The sequence below is a fragment of the Maylandia zebra genome, linkage group LG20, assembly GCF_041146795.1.
Source record: "Maylandia zebra isolate NMK-2024a linkage group LG20, Mzebra_GT3a, whole genome shotgun sequence".
Classification (NCBI taxonomy): domain Eukaryota; kingdom Metazoa; phylum Chordata; class Actinopteri; order Cichliformes; family Cichlidae; genus Maylandia; species Maylandia zebra.
In genome coordinates, this window is record NC_135186.1 from 8,782,921 (window position 1) to 8,797,301 (window position 14,381).

General features: G+C 40.9%; 1 protein-coding gene across 3 annotated transcripts in view; it reads right to left on the reverse strand.

The window, feature by feature from the left end:
- Positions 1-295: 295 nt before the first annotated feature.
- Positions 296-14,381, reverse strand: part of sema3h (sema domain, immunoglobulin domain (Ig), short basic domain, secreted, (semaphorin) 3H) — a 59,413-nt gene continuing 45,327 nt past the window's right edge. For 2 of the 3 annotated variants that reach the window (XM_076878220.1, XM_076878222.1), the window contains exons 10-20: positions 12,444-12,513; positions 9,342-9,486; positions 9,018-9,107; positions 8,600-8,729; positions 8,407-8,495; positions 7,184-7,225; positions 6,486-6,643; positions 5,777-5,838; positions 5,436-5,578; positions 2,135-5,321; positions 296-2,091 (exon numbers count right to left, since the gene is read on the reverse strand). In XM_076878220.1, coding sequence (XP_076734335.1) covers positions 4,869-5,321; positions 5,436-5,578; positions 5,777-5,838; positions 6,486-6,643; positions 7,184-7,225; positions 8,407-8,495; positions 8,600-8,729; positions 9,018-9,107; positions 9,342-9,486; positions 12,444-12,513 — 1,382 coding nt within the window. In that variant the 3' untranslated portion in view covers positions 296-2,091; positions 2,135-4,868. The remainder of the gene's footprint in view (positions 2,092-2,134; positions 5,322-5,435; positions 5,579-5,776; positions 5,839-6,485; positions 6,644-7,183; positions 7,226-8,406; positions 8,496-8,599; positions 8,730-9,017; positions 9,108-9,341; positions 9,487-12,443; positions 12,514-14,381) is intronic. The other variant, XM_076878221.1, reaches the window with a different exon arrangement.

Here is a 14,381-nt window from a genome sequence, read left to right on the forward strand (position 1 = left end):
ATGCTTCTAAAGGACACGTGTCCTAAGAAGGCTGAAACCCCTGGGGTTTAGGACACGGTTTAAATGATTTTCCATTACTTATAATTGACCCTTGCAAACTATATAATTTACAAGTAAAAGCTTTATATTGTAAACTCTGTAAAACACATTCTAAAAAAAAATGCTGAAAAAGAAAGTGCAAAGGTGCCCGTGTTGCTGTAAATTTTGTTCATCCTGCACTAAAATGTGTGGATCGGTGTGTAGCTCAGAATATGGATATTTTTCGTATAGGCACGCTAAACCACAAGACACAAGCTCATTTGAAAGCAGACCTTTATACATATTTACAAAAAGAAAAACAAAGTCTCTGCACATGAGAGGAGATCATGTGATGACAGTTTCATTTTGTCTGCAGAGAAGTCGTTCTGGAAAATCACAAGAGACGAATGTTGGCACTCAGATGTAAATACAGCATAACAGAGTGAGGCCATTGTAATGAACGAGGAGCAGCTCTGCACCTCGTCTTACAGGAAAAGCATTAAATGTTTAAGATGGTCCTCCATAAAAATGTCTCGTTGGAGTTCTGCAGAGAACTTTCAGCAGAGATGGGATCCGACATAAAATATACACGTTACACATTCATATATATATATACACACAATATCCACAAGGCAGGGTCATTACAAGCATAGTTAGGTTTATCTTTTTAATGTTTCTGGATCTCTTGAATAGTAATTCAAATAACCCGAAGAGCAGTCGAAATTAGCAAGAAAAATAGAGTTGAAAGCTTTGCTTTGTTAGACTGAGGGTGTGTTTTCTTATTGAGTAGAATTCGAGCCTATATTTATGATCTGCATGGGTCTCTGGGGTAAAATGTCCATATAACAAACTGCAGTTTGAGAGGCTAGCTGCACTGCCACTATTTTTTAACCTTTATGCTAAGCTAAACTAGCTAGCTAGTGGCACTTGCTTCAGTTGACCTGATTATGGTTCAATTGCTCAGCTCTATTAAATGCTGTTATGTATTGTGATTTGTGATTCTATCGTAGTTTCTTTTGCAGTAATGGATAGCCATTTGGGCAGAAATCCTGCATGTTTTCTTAACAACGGGCGTGCACAACAATGGCTAATTAGAAGAGCTTTAAATCTGTGATAGAATACATAAGTGATTGTAGTGTTAGCATTCAGCAGCTTCAGCGGCAGTATGATAACTGATAAATGATACAATATTATGTGACGAGAAAGCTACAATCTCTGGCCCTCTTCTACAGCACGACTTTTATGCTGTCTTCCTTCCCTCACTCCCCCAACCGGTCGCCGCTGCCTGAGCCTGGTTCTGCCAGAGGTTTCTTCCTATTAAAAGAGTTTTTCCTTGACACAGTCACCAGGAGCTTGATCACAGAGGGTTGTCCCACTGTCGAGATTTTCTCTCTATTATTATTGAATCGTTACATTAGAATATAGAGTGCCTTGAGGCAATTGTTATGCTGATTTGGCACTTTAGCTACAACTAAATTGAAATTGAATTAATCAAAGCTTTAGTCCTGTTATGTTATGATGATTATTTACTTGCTCTGGACATATTTCAGGGAAATATTTCCAATTTTCATGAGCACAGAAAATCTGCTAGAAAACCAGCTGTGTGACCAATCAAAATAATTTAGCAGTAAGCTATTCGACTCTAAACGACTTTAAACAGCAGCTTAACAACAGGCCAAATCTTGATTTCATTTTAGATTACAGCTGCAGCGTTACACTCTCACACACACTTTCATTTTTAAGAATTGGCTGCGTGACACTTGGACAGCTGCTCAGTGTCACACGTTCCCTTATAAACTAAACTCAGAATTAGTTCAGTGCTGTGACTTCTTTCATGTGGCCCGAGCCAAGAAGCAAAGAGCCAAGACACCAAGAAGCCAAACCCATATTAATTATCTGCGGGCTCTCTGTGCTTTGTGTTGATGCTACATTCTTCTTATAGCATCAAAAAATATCTCGAATATATTGCAGAGTTCCACGTTTGGAAGATTTATTGACACAGCCCTGTCAGCTACTCTAAATCTGATCCCATTAATGTCAAACACACAAAAAGACACACAGATCCTTAACCACCTTAATGTCAAACACACAAAAAGACACACAGATCCTTACCCACATAGAGAGACGAAGCATACAGCAAAGAGACTGGGATCCAGCAGGATCATGGTATATATTACCGTCAGTAATGTGTGCTCAGTATCACCACTGCTGGATGATATTAAATAAGGGAAAACTTTGAGGCTGTTATTATTGGGCTTAACCATGCATGTAATGCTCGTTCTTCCAGTATAGCATATAAAATTCGATTAAGTTTTAATTTAGTAAGTTTTCCCTCTGTCCTTTAGCTACACCTTTCTCTCTCTATGATTTAACTAGAACTCATGCAATGTGAGCCACACACAACAGCAGTACTGTTGAGCTCAGGCTTGATGTTGGAACTTTTAGTCTGCATCCAGTGTTCTGGGAAACGTCAACAACGAGAAGACAAGCAGAAAAAATATCATATTTTAAATGCACATTTAGTTCCCACTGCCTCAGACTGAAGCAGCACTTCCTTTCGATGCCAATACGAAAGACAAGATTCAAAAAACGAAAATAAAAACATTTCCACTGGTGAATGTGGGAAGGTACATCAACTGGTAACAATTGGACGTCAGACATACGTACAAAGACAGAACAACAAAGACACTCATGTCAAAAAAGTATCACAACTCCTCAAAGAAGTAGTCTCACACCAGATTAAAATAATAAATAGCACAAAGAAGGAAGTTAAATAGAGATGGAAGTAGCTGTGTTCGTTTAACATTTTAAGAACAAATCACAATTTACTGCCTCACAAAGTCACTCAAATCCCACTGGCCAGAGTCCATTTGACGCCAGTCCTGTTTAGCACTTTCTCCAGTTCCAGCTTGGTATAATAAAGGCTTCTTTATGATCCGCTGGGCCTGCTTCATAATTTACAGTCAGATGTCATTACCAGCTGGGGCTGCAGAACCTGCAATAATGTGCTCCACTCTTCTGTGTTAGTCTAATCCACTGAAATTCACCAACAGGTTGGGAAACATGCATTTCTGTACAGAGTTTTCTTCTAGTTCGGTTTACAGTTTGATCCTCTTGTTCATGTTGTAATGAAAATCTTTTAAAATCCACTCTCAACTTCTTAAACAATAACCTAATAGATGTTGAATATATAGAAAGCTTGAAAGCGCCCTACTTCAGACCAGCGGACGACACTCAGTTCTGAATGTCAAAGCGAAGTTTCTGTTGGAGTTGATGTTCAGACGTGTCTGCACCTTTTTCCTAAATTTGTACAACGTCCACACGTGGGACTCCAGATACACTCAACCAACACTTTAAACAGCACGGAGCATTTTTTTTCCTTCTTTTGTTCACTTTGTTTCCACACCTAAACCAAACCGCTCTCTGTGTCGTGGCACAAAACCAATGGTAGCTTATGCCCGTGAGTCTTAACCGAGCCAGCAATGCAGAAGCAAACACTGAGGAGAACATAATGGAAACATCTCCTGTAGCGGGTCTGCACGGCTGCAACACAGAGCACTAATGTCCTGGGAAAGCTGATCTGTAACCTCATCAAAGCCGTCGCCATGCTTTTTCTCTGCCTTTCATCTTCATGGTCGCAGTCAGTCATCTCGTGGTCAGACCCCACCTATCTGAAGAAACCAACAAAGCCCTTACTGTAGGGAAACTGCCTGAAGGATTATATGTTATATATCCATTAAGTGAAGAAAATTAAAACTCATCAGTGCTATTTGCTGCTGCTCAAAATAAAAATAATCAAAGTTTCTGCAGAATTAAACTGTTACCTTGATCACTAACAGCTTGTTTTGGATGTTTTAGCCCTTTTCATTATGTATCACTGCCGTACATACTAAGTTTTAAGATGAACAACTCTTCACTACAGAGAACAGTTTGACAGCTTTCTTTTTTGTGCTGTTTCATTGGGTTCCAATGACATTTGAATGGTATTTGACAGCCTTTCAGCAAATACATATTTGCCCTTCTGTCAACTTCTGTTCTCTTTCCAACAACAAAGAAGCAGTTTGAAAATTTATTCCTGTATGCCAGAGGAAAGAGTGTCCTTGAAATTGAAGCGCAATAATTGTTTTGCAAAGTACTTGGGGAAAAAAGTACTTCTTCAACTTCAAGAACATGACTTTGAAAAAAAATGTCTCTCTTTCCACATCACAAAATAAATGGAAAGCAGTTTTTTGCCTGGAAGGTAGGAAATCAATCTAAAAAACATCTGCTCTGTTTTGAGGGATAGCTGTGATTCCTAATTAATGGGCAAAAACATGCAAAACCACAAGTATGGTCCTTTTCGGGACAGACGGTTTGGATGATTTTTCCAAATGCTTAAAATCGACTTCTGGAACGAGACTTGGATTTTTGTTTTTATTTTTTTTTTCTCTCTCTGTAGAGCGTCCAAATCTAAAGAATCCAATCAAATGTCCTTGTCATGACTCAGAGTCAGTCAAACTTAGGGATTTAGGCATGCCGTTTATCCTTCATTCAACATGCGATGCAACCTAAGCCTTTTCATTCATACAGTCGTTTGTCCCGGTGAAACAGTCCTCGCTGTCCAGATCCTGTACATACTTCAGTCACTCGTGTGTAGCTTAGCTTGTTTGTCTCTATAATGAAAGGACGCCATGTTTGTTTGTAGATAAGTGCATGCGCATGAAGTAGTCTCTGTACATACAGTATGTGTGTGTCTCAGTGTATAAGTTAACTGTGTATGTGTACATGGGTGCATTTGTGTGTGTGTGTGTTTGCGTGTTTGTGTAGTTGTTGAAGTCACTGAAAATCTGCCCCCCCGCTCGTGGATGCGTTCAAGCACTCCTCGGCGCCCTCTGCTGCGGCTTGCTCCTGCTCTTCCTCCCCGCTGCTCTTCCTCCGCCGCCTCCTCCTCCTCCTCTTCCCCCGCCATGCTTGTGCCTCTCTTTCTCCTTGTGTAGCTCCGCCTTTGTGTCACCATGGCGATGGTGGTTGCGTGGAGGGCGGTATCCCAGAGCCTTGCAGTGCTGGCCAAGGTTTCCGGGGTGAATCAGTGCCATCACGTTCTCGTACCACGGCTGGGTTCCGGCGCTCTGATAGGACGAGGCCGACCAGGAAGCCAGGAGGCGATTGGCAGAGGGGCTCCAAACAGCGAGGCGCACGGTGACCGCAGTCCAGTGGTAGCCGTGCTCCTCCACCTGGCAGTGGTAGACCCCGCCGTGAGACAGCTCGGCTCGACGAATCAGGACGCCCCGCTCGATCACCACCAGCTGGTCACCAGTTATCACCTGACGAGAGATTTTTGGAGAGGAAATTTATAATCTGGATAATCTCGAACAAAGTGGCTGTAAAAAGGATTTGGAACATAAATGAAAGCACAAGTGTAAAACGTGTGACTGCACCTGGTTTAGTTCAGCGCTGTTCTCTCCAGCCTGTTTGTACCAGGTCACTGCAGCATGTCTGGATCTGGGCAAACACTCCAGGTAGGTGCTGTTACCCTCTGCCACCATCATCACCCTCTGTTCTGCCTCCACCTGCAGTCCGGCTAAATTAAAGAGAGAAAAGGTGAAACAGGTTAAAGATATGGTGACCTGTCCGAGAAGCCTGCTTCTCGCCAGTCTCAGCTGGAACAGGCTTGAGCCCTCTGAAACCCTACTACACTGGTAGTGCTCCATAATGTGGCCTGAGCATAGTTCAACAGGTAAAGCAAAGACCCTGAATGGAAACAATGGAAGCTGCTCACCTCCCTGTCTGACACACTGAGTCAGTGGATCCTCATCCTCTCCTAAATGACGAGCATTCCTCCTGCAGACAAACAGAAACAACAAGCTTGTGTTAGACAGAACGGACAGCAAAGCGATGATTTTAACAAAGTGAGAGCAGCACTAGGAGAAAGGGCATGCATTTTGGGGTCACACGTATCATGCCTATATGTTGTCAACACAAACAATGCCAGTAAGAAACATAGTTTTAAATAGCTCTATATAGCATTTTTAATTTGACCTTCAGATCAATCTATTGACATGAGTTCACTGTATACTCAGAATTCATTCAAAACTTTTTGAGCCATCGTGTTTAAAGACAGAACGACACACACGCAAAACCATAACTTCCTTGGCAGAATCAATTTGCTCACTGGGGCAAAAGTCAGGATATCATCATAAACAACCTAATCATAGAAATTATGGCCAGTTGTGATACTTAGTAAAGAAACAAAATCTTAATCATGTGGAAAAAATGCCTAAAATCTAATCAGAAAAATCTGAGCTTAGGTGTAACTTGAACCACGTTTCTGACTATCAACAAATGTGATTTAAATCAAATTTGGGAAGATTGATTCCACATTGATTCTTTTCATAATAAAATAAGTTCAAGCCGTAAGGGGAAACTCAATCTGCTGTAATGTTATCAGTGCTGTCTGGATCTGCATAGAGCTGGTATGTCCTCCCTACCTGCGCACGGTCGGCATATAGGGGCTGCAAGCATGTCCGTCCCAGGTGCAGTAGGGGTCCCTGGCCAGGCAGCACTCAGCGCAGGCCTGACCGTACAGCTCACACTGGTAAAGGGCCAGCTGAGACACACCCTCCTTGGAGCCCACAAACAACCACTGCTAGAGGAGAGGGGGTGGGTGAAAGATTGAAATAGAGATGGAAGAGAAAACAACGATGGAGGGGGGAAAGCAGAGACAATGTGGGAGAGCCAGAAGAGAAAAACAAAGGGGCATCAAGTTCACTCCCCTGCAACACGGACACTTTGACAGTCACCAGGAAAAAAAAGCAGATTCATCTCCACTCTGTGAGTCACAAATCCAACTCAAGCTGTATCAATGTCAGTGGCCACGGAGAGTGTGTGTTTGCATGCGGGGTGGAAAACAGAGAAATGTGAGGATGCTTGCTTTTTATAATCTTCGTGTGTGCGAGCTGGGGTTTCGTTTTCTTTTTTCTCTCTCATGCCAAACTGTTTTAATAATGCAAGGTGCATTTGTGTGTTAGCCTCTCTTCATTACTGCTCTGACTGAGGTGAGGTAACCATGGCAACTGGTGATGAAGCCGTCCTTGGAGACGCAAGGTGGAGAGACGAGTGAGAAGTGCGATGTTACCGTGTGTGAGTGCGGCAGTTTGGAACTTTGAAAGCGAGTCTCGTCTGTTACCTTTTTCTTTGAGAGTGCCATGGCTGTCACCGGTGATTTGTGCTGTGAAGGAGACAGGAAAGGGAAACTGAGAAACACACCAGGTTTATATATATATGGATGGATGGATGGATGGATGGATGGATGGATGGATGGATGGATGGATGGATGGATGGATGGATGGATGGATGGATGGATGGATGGATAGATAGATAGATAGATAGATAGATAGATAGATAGATAGATAGATAGATAGATAGATAGATAGATAGATAGATAGATAGATAGATAGATAGATAGATAGATAGATAGATAGATAGGGTTTTACAAAGCATATACTTTAGAATACAGAGCAGGAAAAACACAGTCAGGTCTGACCACAGATATCTCAGCCACATCATTCAGGTTGAACCCAAAGTTGTTTTCCTTCATTTTGCTGTTTGAACCCAAAGCGGAGTTCATTCTGGACAAAAATGTGGATTTTGTGAACTGTGATCTTCTCTTTTTTGGTAACTATGCCCAGCTGCAGTAACTTGGTCTTGGTGCAGTGACAAGCGTTAACCCTTTAAATCCTGAACTGTGAGATAATTGAAAAAATTGAGCATTTATTGAACCTTCTGATTTAAAAATGTTTTTAACATTAATATACATAAACTAGTTTTAATTTGTATTGTATTTGTTCCATTTGAAAATTTTGTTCAGATCATTGCTTAAAAATCTGTTGTGCAATTTATTTAAGATGTATAAGTCTAAAAAAACTCATGCATCAAATATGATACACTAGACATTAAGGGGTTAAATAAAGGTATTTACTGCATTTCATGTCAATATGCGCAGTACTTTAGTGGTATAGTATGTGCATAACTATCTTTGCATTAACCAGAGCAGAATGTGTCTTTGCACGCATGCGTTTCCTTACTGTTGAGAGAATGCATGTATTTCCATTCATTTCCATATGGCATGGACAGATATGGAATTAGTCACACTGTGTCTGCATGCATTGTTGTCACGCAGGCTAATTTGAAAAGTCTGTGCTGCATTATGTTGTGACAATAATGTACATTTGGATCTAGTTTTGAGAGGTAATTGAATTTTTTTTAATGGAGGAGGAATGAATGGACGCCGCGAAGAAATCAACTCAATCTGCAAACAATGAGCTTTACTACAAAATAGACCAGCTCTTAACAAATCTGAGTTTTTTAAGGTTTCAGCCTGGTTTTCCTCACAGAAAAAGCTTGCAGTACCTGAAACACCTGCATCTGCTCCAGAGTGATCTCCTGACTCTGGCCGTGCTCCCTGTGCAGATGGATTGCTTTCATAACGAGTCCTGAGTCTAAAGACAAAAAAAATAAAAATAAACAAATCATTCACCATATTTCATTTTGAAAAAACACTTTAAAATGCCAGAAACACAACCTTCAATGTCACATGACCTACCTGTACCGATGAACAGGACGTCGTAGGTGCCATCGACAGCCTCCACTCTGTCCACCAGCAGTTTGGTGAACTTGTAATGAACACCCACCCTGACCAGGAGGGGTCGCTCTCCAAGCGGCAGGACATTTTCCTATAAAAAAGAAAAAGAAAAAGCAAGAATGCATCACATTAAATGTGAAATCTTTGACTAATAAATTTGTTCAGCCAGTCTTGCTATTCATCATTAATACAGCAAAGGTTTCATATTCCCTGTGATGAAGCAGTGCCCTGTTGGCAAGGACTGCTAATTTAATTTCCTATGTTCACTTCAGAATTTAGACAGAAATAGAGAGAAAAAAATGGCTTGACCTGCTGTAAAATGCGGCAATCTAATTAAGCTAAACTGGCTTAATTTAATAAAGTGAAATATCAGCCAAACCTGCAGCAGCGGATGAGTTCTGCTGAAGAAAATGACGTCGTCGGGATACTCTCTGGTCGAGCTATAGCTTCCATATGTACTGCTCGGACACTGACAAAGAAAGAGAGAGACAGAGACTGAGATCATAATGTTTCCAGTCTTTTGTTTTGAGCATTCTTATATGGAAATTAAGCACAATTTTGCAGAATTAAATGACCCTCCATCAAAGACAGCATATTATTGCAATGTATTACCTTGGTAAATCACGCATTTGCTTTTAGAGAAATACAAAAAGTCACCTGGAGAGATAGCGGTGGTATCTACCAGTTTTGAGTATGAACTTACTGTTCCTGGCCGTGGATAGGGCACCTTGCCTGTAAATTCTGCCCATTTATACTGAGGCCCTTCCTTATGCAGGAAGTTCCCTTTAAAGGCTCGAACCACATCCTCCATTCGGTAAACACACACCGCTGAACCGTTCAGGATATCACTAAGGAGAAGACAAAAGGAGAGCAGATTCAGACATCAGATATGTCTGAAGCAGAGCATACCTTTGATTACTTTACTTGATATACTGCAAAGGTCTTTAAGCAGTAAATGGAGTACTGTATTAGGAGCTGTGACTCATTGTGGCTTTCCAGCTTGAACGCATCAATTAAATGAATGCGCTCCAACCCAAAATCCAGCCTGGGTGAATATGCTGCTTTCAGCACATCGGTCCCCACTATAACACATCCCATCCACTGCAGTTAAGATCACACATTTCTGGAGGATTTGTGGCAAAGCACGCACGAGCTAGAGATTCCAGCAAAGCAGAAACAGAACAGATAGAAAGGCCACGTTATGATGAATCAGGGGGCTCTTAGAGAGGAAGCTTTTTTCTCTCCTCAGTGGTCAGAGGTCTCAGTCTGGTATTCAGATGCCAAATCATACAGAGTACAAAAGTGAACCGTGACGTTGTAAAAAAGCATTCATGTCAGCCTCTAAATTGTGTTTTTACAAGTTGGGGATGTCACCTTTACACTTGTAAATTCTCCTCTTTCCTATTCTGTTTTGTTTATAAGTGGCCTCCTCTGGAAGCTCACCTGCACAAACATTCCTCCACCTGAGCAGACCTCAGTCCCCTGTTGCTTTTTGCGGTTGTGCTTTAATAATTATTAGTTGTGTTGCAAGTTATTGGCAGGGCTGTTAGTTTCATGGAGTGGTTCAACTTTACCAAAGGTGTGCTACCAGGAGTTGACCTTAGGGTCTAGTTTTAGTTTGGGTCCCGGCCACTTTGCATTGCGAGAATAAATGTGACAACAAGGCTATCGGTGGGCAAAATCAATTAATCAGCTGTCTGATACATTATGAATCACAAACAATTAAAAATAAAAGCAGAGAGCAAAATAAAAGCAAAGAACTGTTAACACGCTTGCCTTCATCACAGGCATAAAAACCGGCACGTGTGCAATCGTTACTGTACCAGAGAGACAAGTCTCCTTTCAGAAGGAATGACCTTTTTGCTCTTTTCCAGTTCTGTGGTTGCGACCGCACCCTTGGTGATGCTTTGGATTTCTGTTCCCTGCTAAGATTCCACACACTTTCCAAAACCCCCAAAAACAGACCAACTCCCTGCTCTGCAATGCCAGATGCCGTCATACTTTTGCTGCTACTGTGGAGCTCTGGCATCCAGCTCAGAAACTGTGTTATTCTCTGGATATGCAACATGGTCAGTGGAGTAGAGAAAATGAGAAAACGCAGCCTTTTTCTTTTACTTTAATTAGGCTGCTTGCTGGATCATTTTTTACTCGTTTTTCAGACAGAACCTGCTTTTTTCATGTCTGTGTTTTTTCAGCAGACATCTGCGTGAGCTTTTATGAAAGCCTGTCTATTCGGACAACTGCCTTTTTTAAACTAACAGCCTTTGATGGTCTGAAAGAATATTTTTGATTCTTCTCTATTATGTCTGACATGTATGCAATTTGTACATTTCCTAGGCTTTAACATAGACTTCAACAGAAAGCATATCTCCTGTGGGCTGCTTCATAGTAGCCTTTTTATAAAGGGTATTTCTTATTCCTTTTTTCAGTCATGTAAGTTAAACATGGTCAAAAGTTTCAAATAATTAAGGCCAGCATATGTACAAGTGATCCTGCAAGCCTTACTTCTGGCTCTTTGTGACCTCATCGGGAACATATAAATTGGGAGCCAATCAGAAGAAAATTGGTTGAAAGGCCCTAAAGCATTTGTCCTCAAAAGCATTTTTTAAACTGTGAGTTATGCAAAGCTGCTTTAGAGTCTTGTTGAAAATCATCAACTCCTTATTAAAGTCACAATTCATTTTTTTGCAATTTTGTCCTCATGCACTTCTTCCAGGATCTCAAAATTGCCTTTTTGTCTATTTGTGTGTGAAAAAATACAGTAGAAGTCAAGTTGTAACCTTTCTGTAACACAAACACACACACACAGTTGGACACAGATGAAGAAACTGTGCACTGATGATGACAACTGTGAAGGCTCATATACGCTCCATGTTGTTCACATGAATGGATGTATTTCATTCATGAGTCACTGTGACATGAGACCCGGCGGGTGGTGTGTATCTCACAGCGTGTGACATCAACATCTGACACGTGGATGTGAAACATCGAGCACTCATATCCTGTCACAGACGCCCTCTTGTCATCGTGTGTCATCACAGTACAGGACGGTGCAGATGATCATTTATTCAGTATTTGAAGAAAAAAAACTTTATACTTTTATTTTCTTCATATTTTAAAACGATTACCACTAAAAAAAAAAAGCTTCTTATATCACATGTTTTAACTTGTTAAAAATGACATGTTGAGGAGTTACTGTGTGGGTCAACAGGTATTTATCGTTAAAGATCTGATGCTTCTGTCATCTGTTTTTAATTCAGTGTCTGGTTAGTGGTTTGAAATTCTCACTAAAACCTCATCAGCCTCCACTGTCGTCGGCAGTTCAATTTACAGCTGGCTTTAAACTGCTTTTAAACCTTTTATTTAAACAATTACAGCAATTCCTGCCTCTGGGGCCCCAAGAAACCCAATGCTCCATAATAAAACTGTCACCAAAAAGTATAACTATGCATACCACGGATCCTATTTCAAAATAAACTATTGACAAATCATCTAATCCTTTTCAAGAAATCGTATTTATCCTGTACACGTTGAGTACACAGTTACTCTTCTCCTCTCTTCCACTCTTTTGCACTCCATTCTTTTTTTTTTTCTTTTTTTTTTGCATGGCTTGATCAATACAGAACTAAATGCTAAGGACTAAAGTCCTTCTAAAACTAGTCCGCCCAGTGTAAAAGTGAAGGGACTCCCTCCCATCTACCACCATATACTGACATTTTCCACACATAAACAAGGGTATGCAGTTTACACACCACCCATTCAAGTTACTCAATTCCCATGATTTCTGCTTTACAGAGGCACATACCTTGAAGTGGTAAACAGGCCGTAGATGAGAGGATTCTTCTTGTCTTTCCCCTGGAGGATGAAGATGTCCTCTGAATGGAGAACATCCAGACATAATGATGAAAGGAAGGGAGGGATAAGGAGAAAGACGGGGAAGGGAAATGGAAGGAGACAAAGACATAAAAATGTTAGTCAGAAAAGATCAGAATGATGTCTGCATTACGGAGAAGTTTTGGAGAGTTGCACAGGACTGCATAAACTCTACATGTCTGTATTCATGTGAGCAATGCTCATGAGTCTGTGTAACAGTCTATTTTCTTTATTTGTGTGAGTGTGTGTTCAGTTTTAGGTACTTTGTATTCATTATGTGTATCCCCGTGTGCGTATCTGAGTGTGTGCATCTATCAGTCTGACTGTGTGACTAATAGCGTCGGGCATGCTGGCAGCATGGCTGACTGGCTGCTTGTAATGAATCTGTAGCCATTAATAACCAGCCGCAGTGGGAGAGCCGAGCGCTCCGTCCGCCACAGGAACACAGCACCTGCTGTCACACACACTAACACCACACCTCGGTCTCCACTCGTCATTTCAAACACAGCGGATCACACACACACACACATTTGATATGTTTTTCTCACTTTGGCGTCGCTCTGATAGTGATCCGCTCATGCAGCGCAATCAGGTGTAGTGCGGATTTGTTTTTTTAGCTCTTTCCATCTGTCTGCCTTCGACACCTGATAGCTCAGCGGCCATAACACCGCATTTGAATACAGCAGGTAAAACTGTGGGATCTTTTTTTTTAATGAACTTGTAGATTTAAGTTCAAATGCTAAAAGTATCCTCAGAAGTGTTAAGGAAAAAAGGAAAAGAAAAAGTGGGGCAGCTTGTGGCCCCATCTACTAATGGGAAGGTCAGCGGTTTGATCCCTAGGCTCCTCCGCTGTCCTCGTGTCAAAGTGGCCTCGGGCAAGACTGAACTGCAAATTGCCTCTGATGTTTTCATCGGAGTGTGAGTGAGTGTGTGATAGTTAGAAAGTGATTAACTGTTTTGTTTTTATCTTGTGTTCCCATCAGATTCAATGTAAGTCCGTGAAAAAGGTTACAAATACTTTGGAGGTCCAAAAAGATACTGTGTGTATGATAAAGAAATAAAGCGACTCTGTGACTACAGCTCAGGAGTGTAAGTGTAACGGGTGTATTAAAAAATAATTTATATTTCACCAAAGATCCATCCTGCAGTGTTATCTCGCTTTGTCAGTATTGGTTATGTATATGTGTTTATTTATATATGTTTATTTTCTGTATTTATATTTTGGGAGCTTTTATTTTGTTTGTGTGACCTTTGACTTCCCACGAAGTCACTTCCTGTAGCTGCGCGCTATTTTCCTCAGTCGCCTACTAGAGGCCCCGCTGAGGAGAGGTGAGCGTACGCTAGTGTTCTCAGTTACAGAGCAAATAAACACAGTTAAAGTAACTAAAAGTAATTCAAACACTGCTCGTTCCCTTTGTGCATTTTGTCTCATAGTTCTGTTTGATGTTTTAGTGTGAATTATTGTTTCTCTGTCGAGTACAGCACTTTATTGTAACATGCTAGTTAGCATGTCTCAGATGAGAGCATAGGAGCATGCACGTGGCTTCTCATGTGGTCCGCTATCCTTCTCTCTCCCTTGAAGGTGTTCATGCAGAAGTCCAGTAAAGTGAAGTTGCTGTACTGTTTTGTTTTTATTTTAAACAGGTATGTGAGCTCCCTCTTTTATTTTTGTGTCATGTGAACTGGTTATATCTTTTGTTTGTTTGTGATTCATGTTCACTGTTTCAACTTACTGTAAATATGTAAAATTGCCACTGGTAAATGAAGTCTCCCTAAAGTATAATTTTGTTGATGAGGTAATTGTCACTATATTTTCACGATGCAGTGCATTTTTGTTTGTTATATATGAATATAAATACATTTTAGCAGT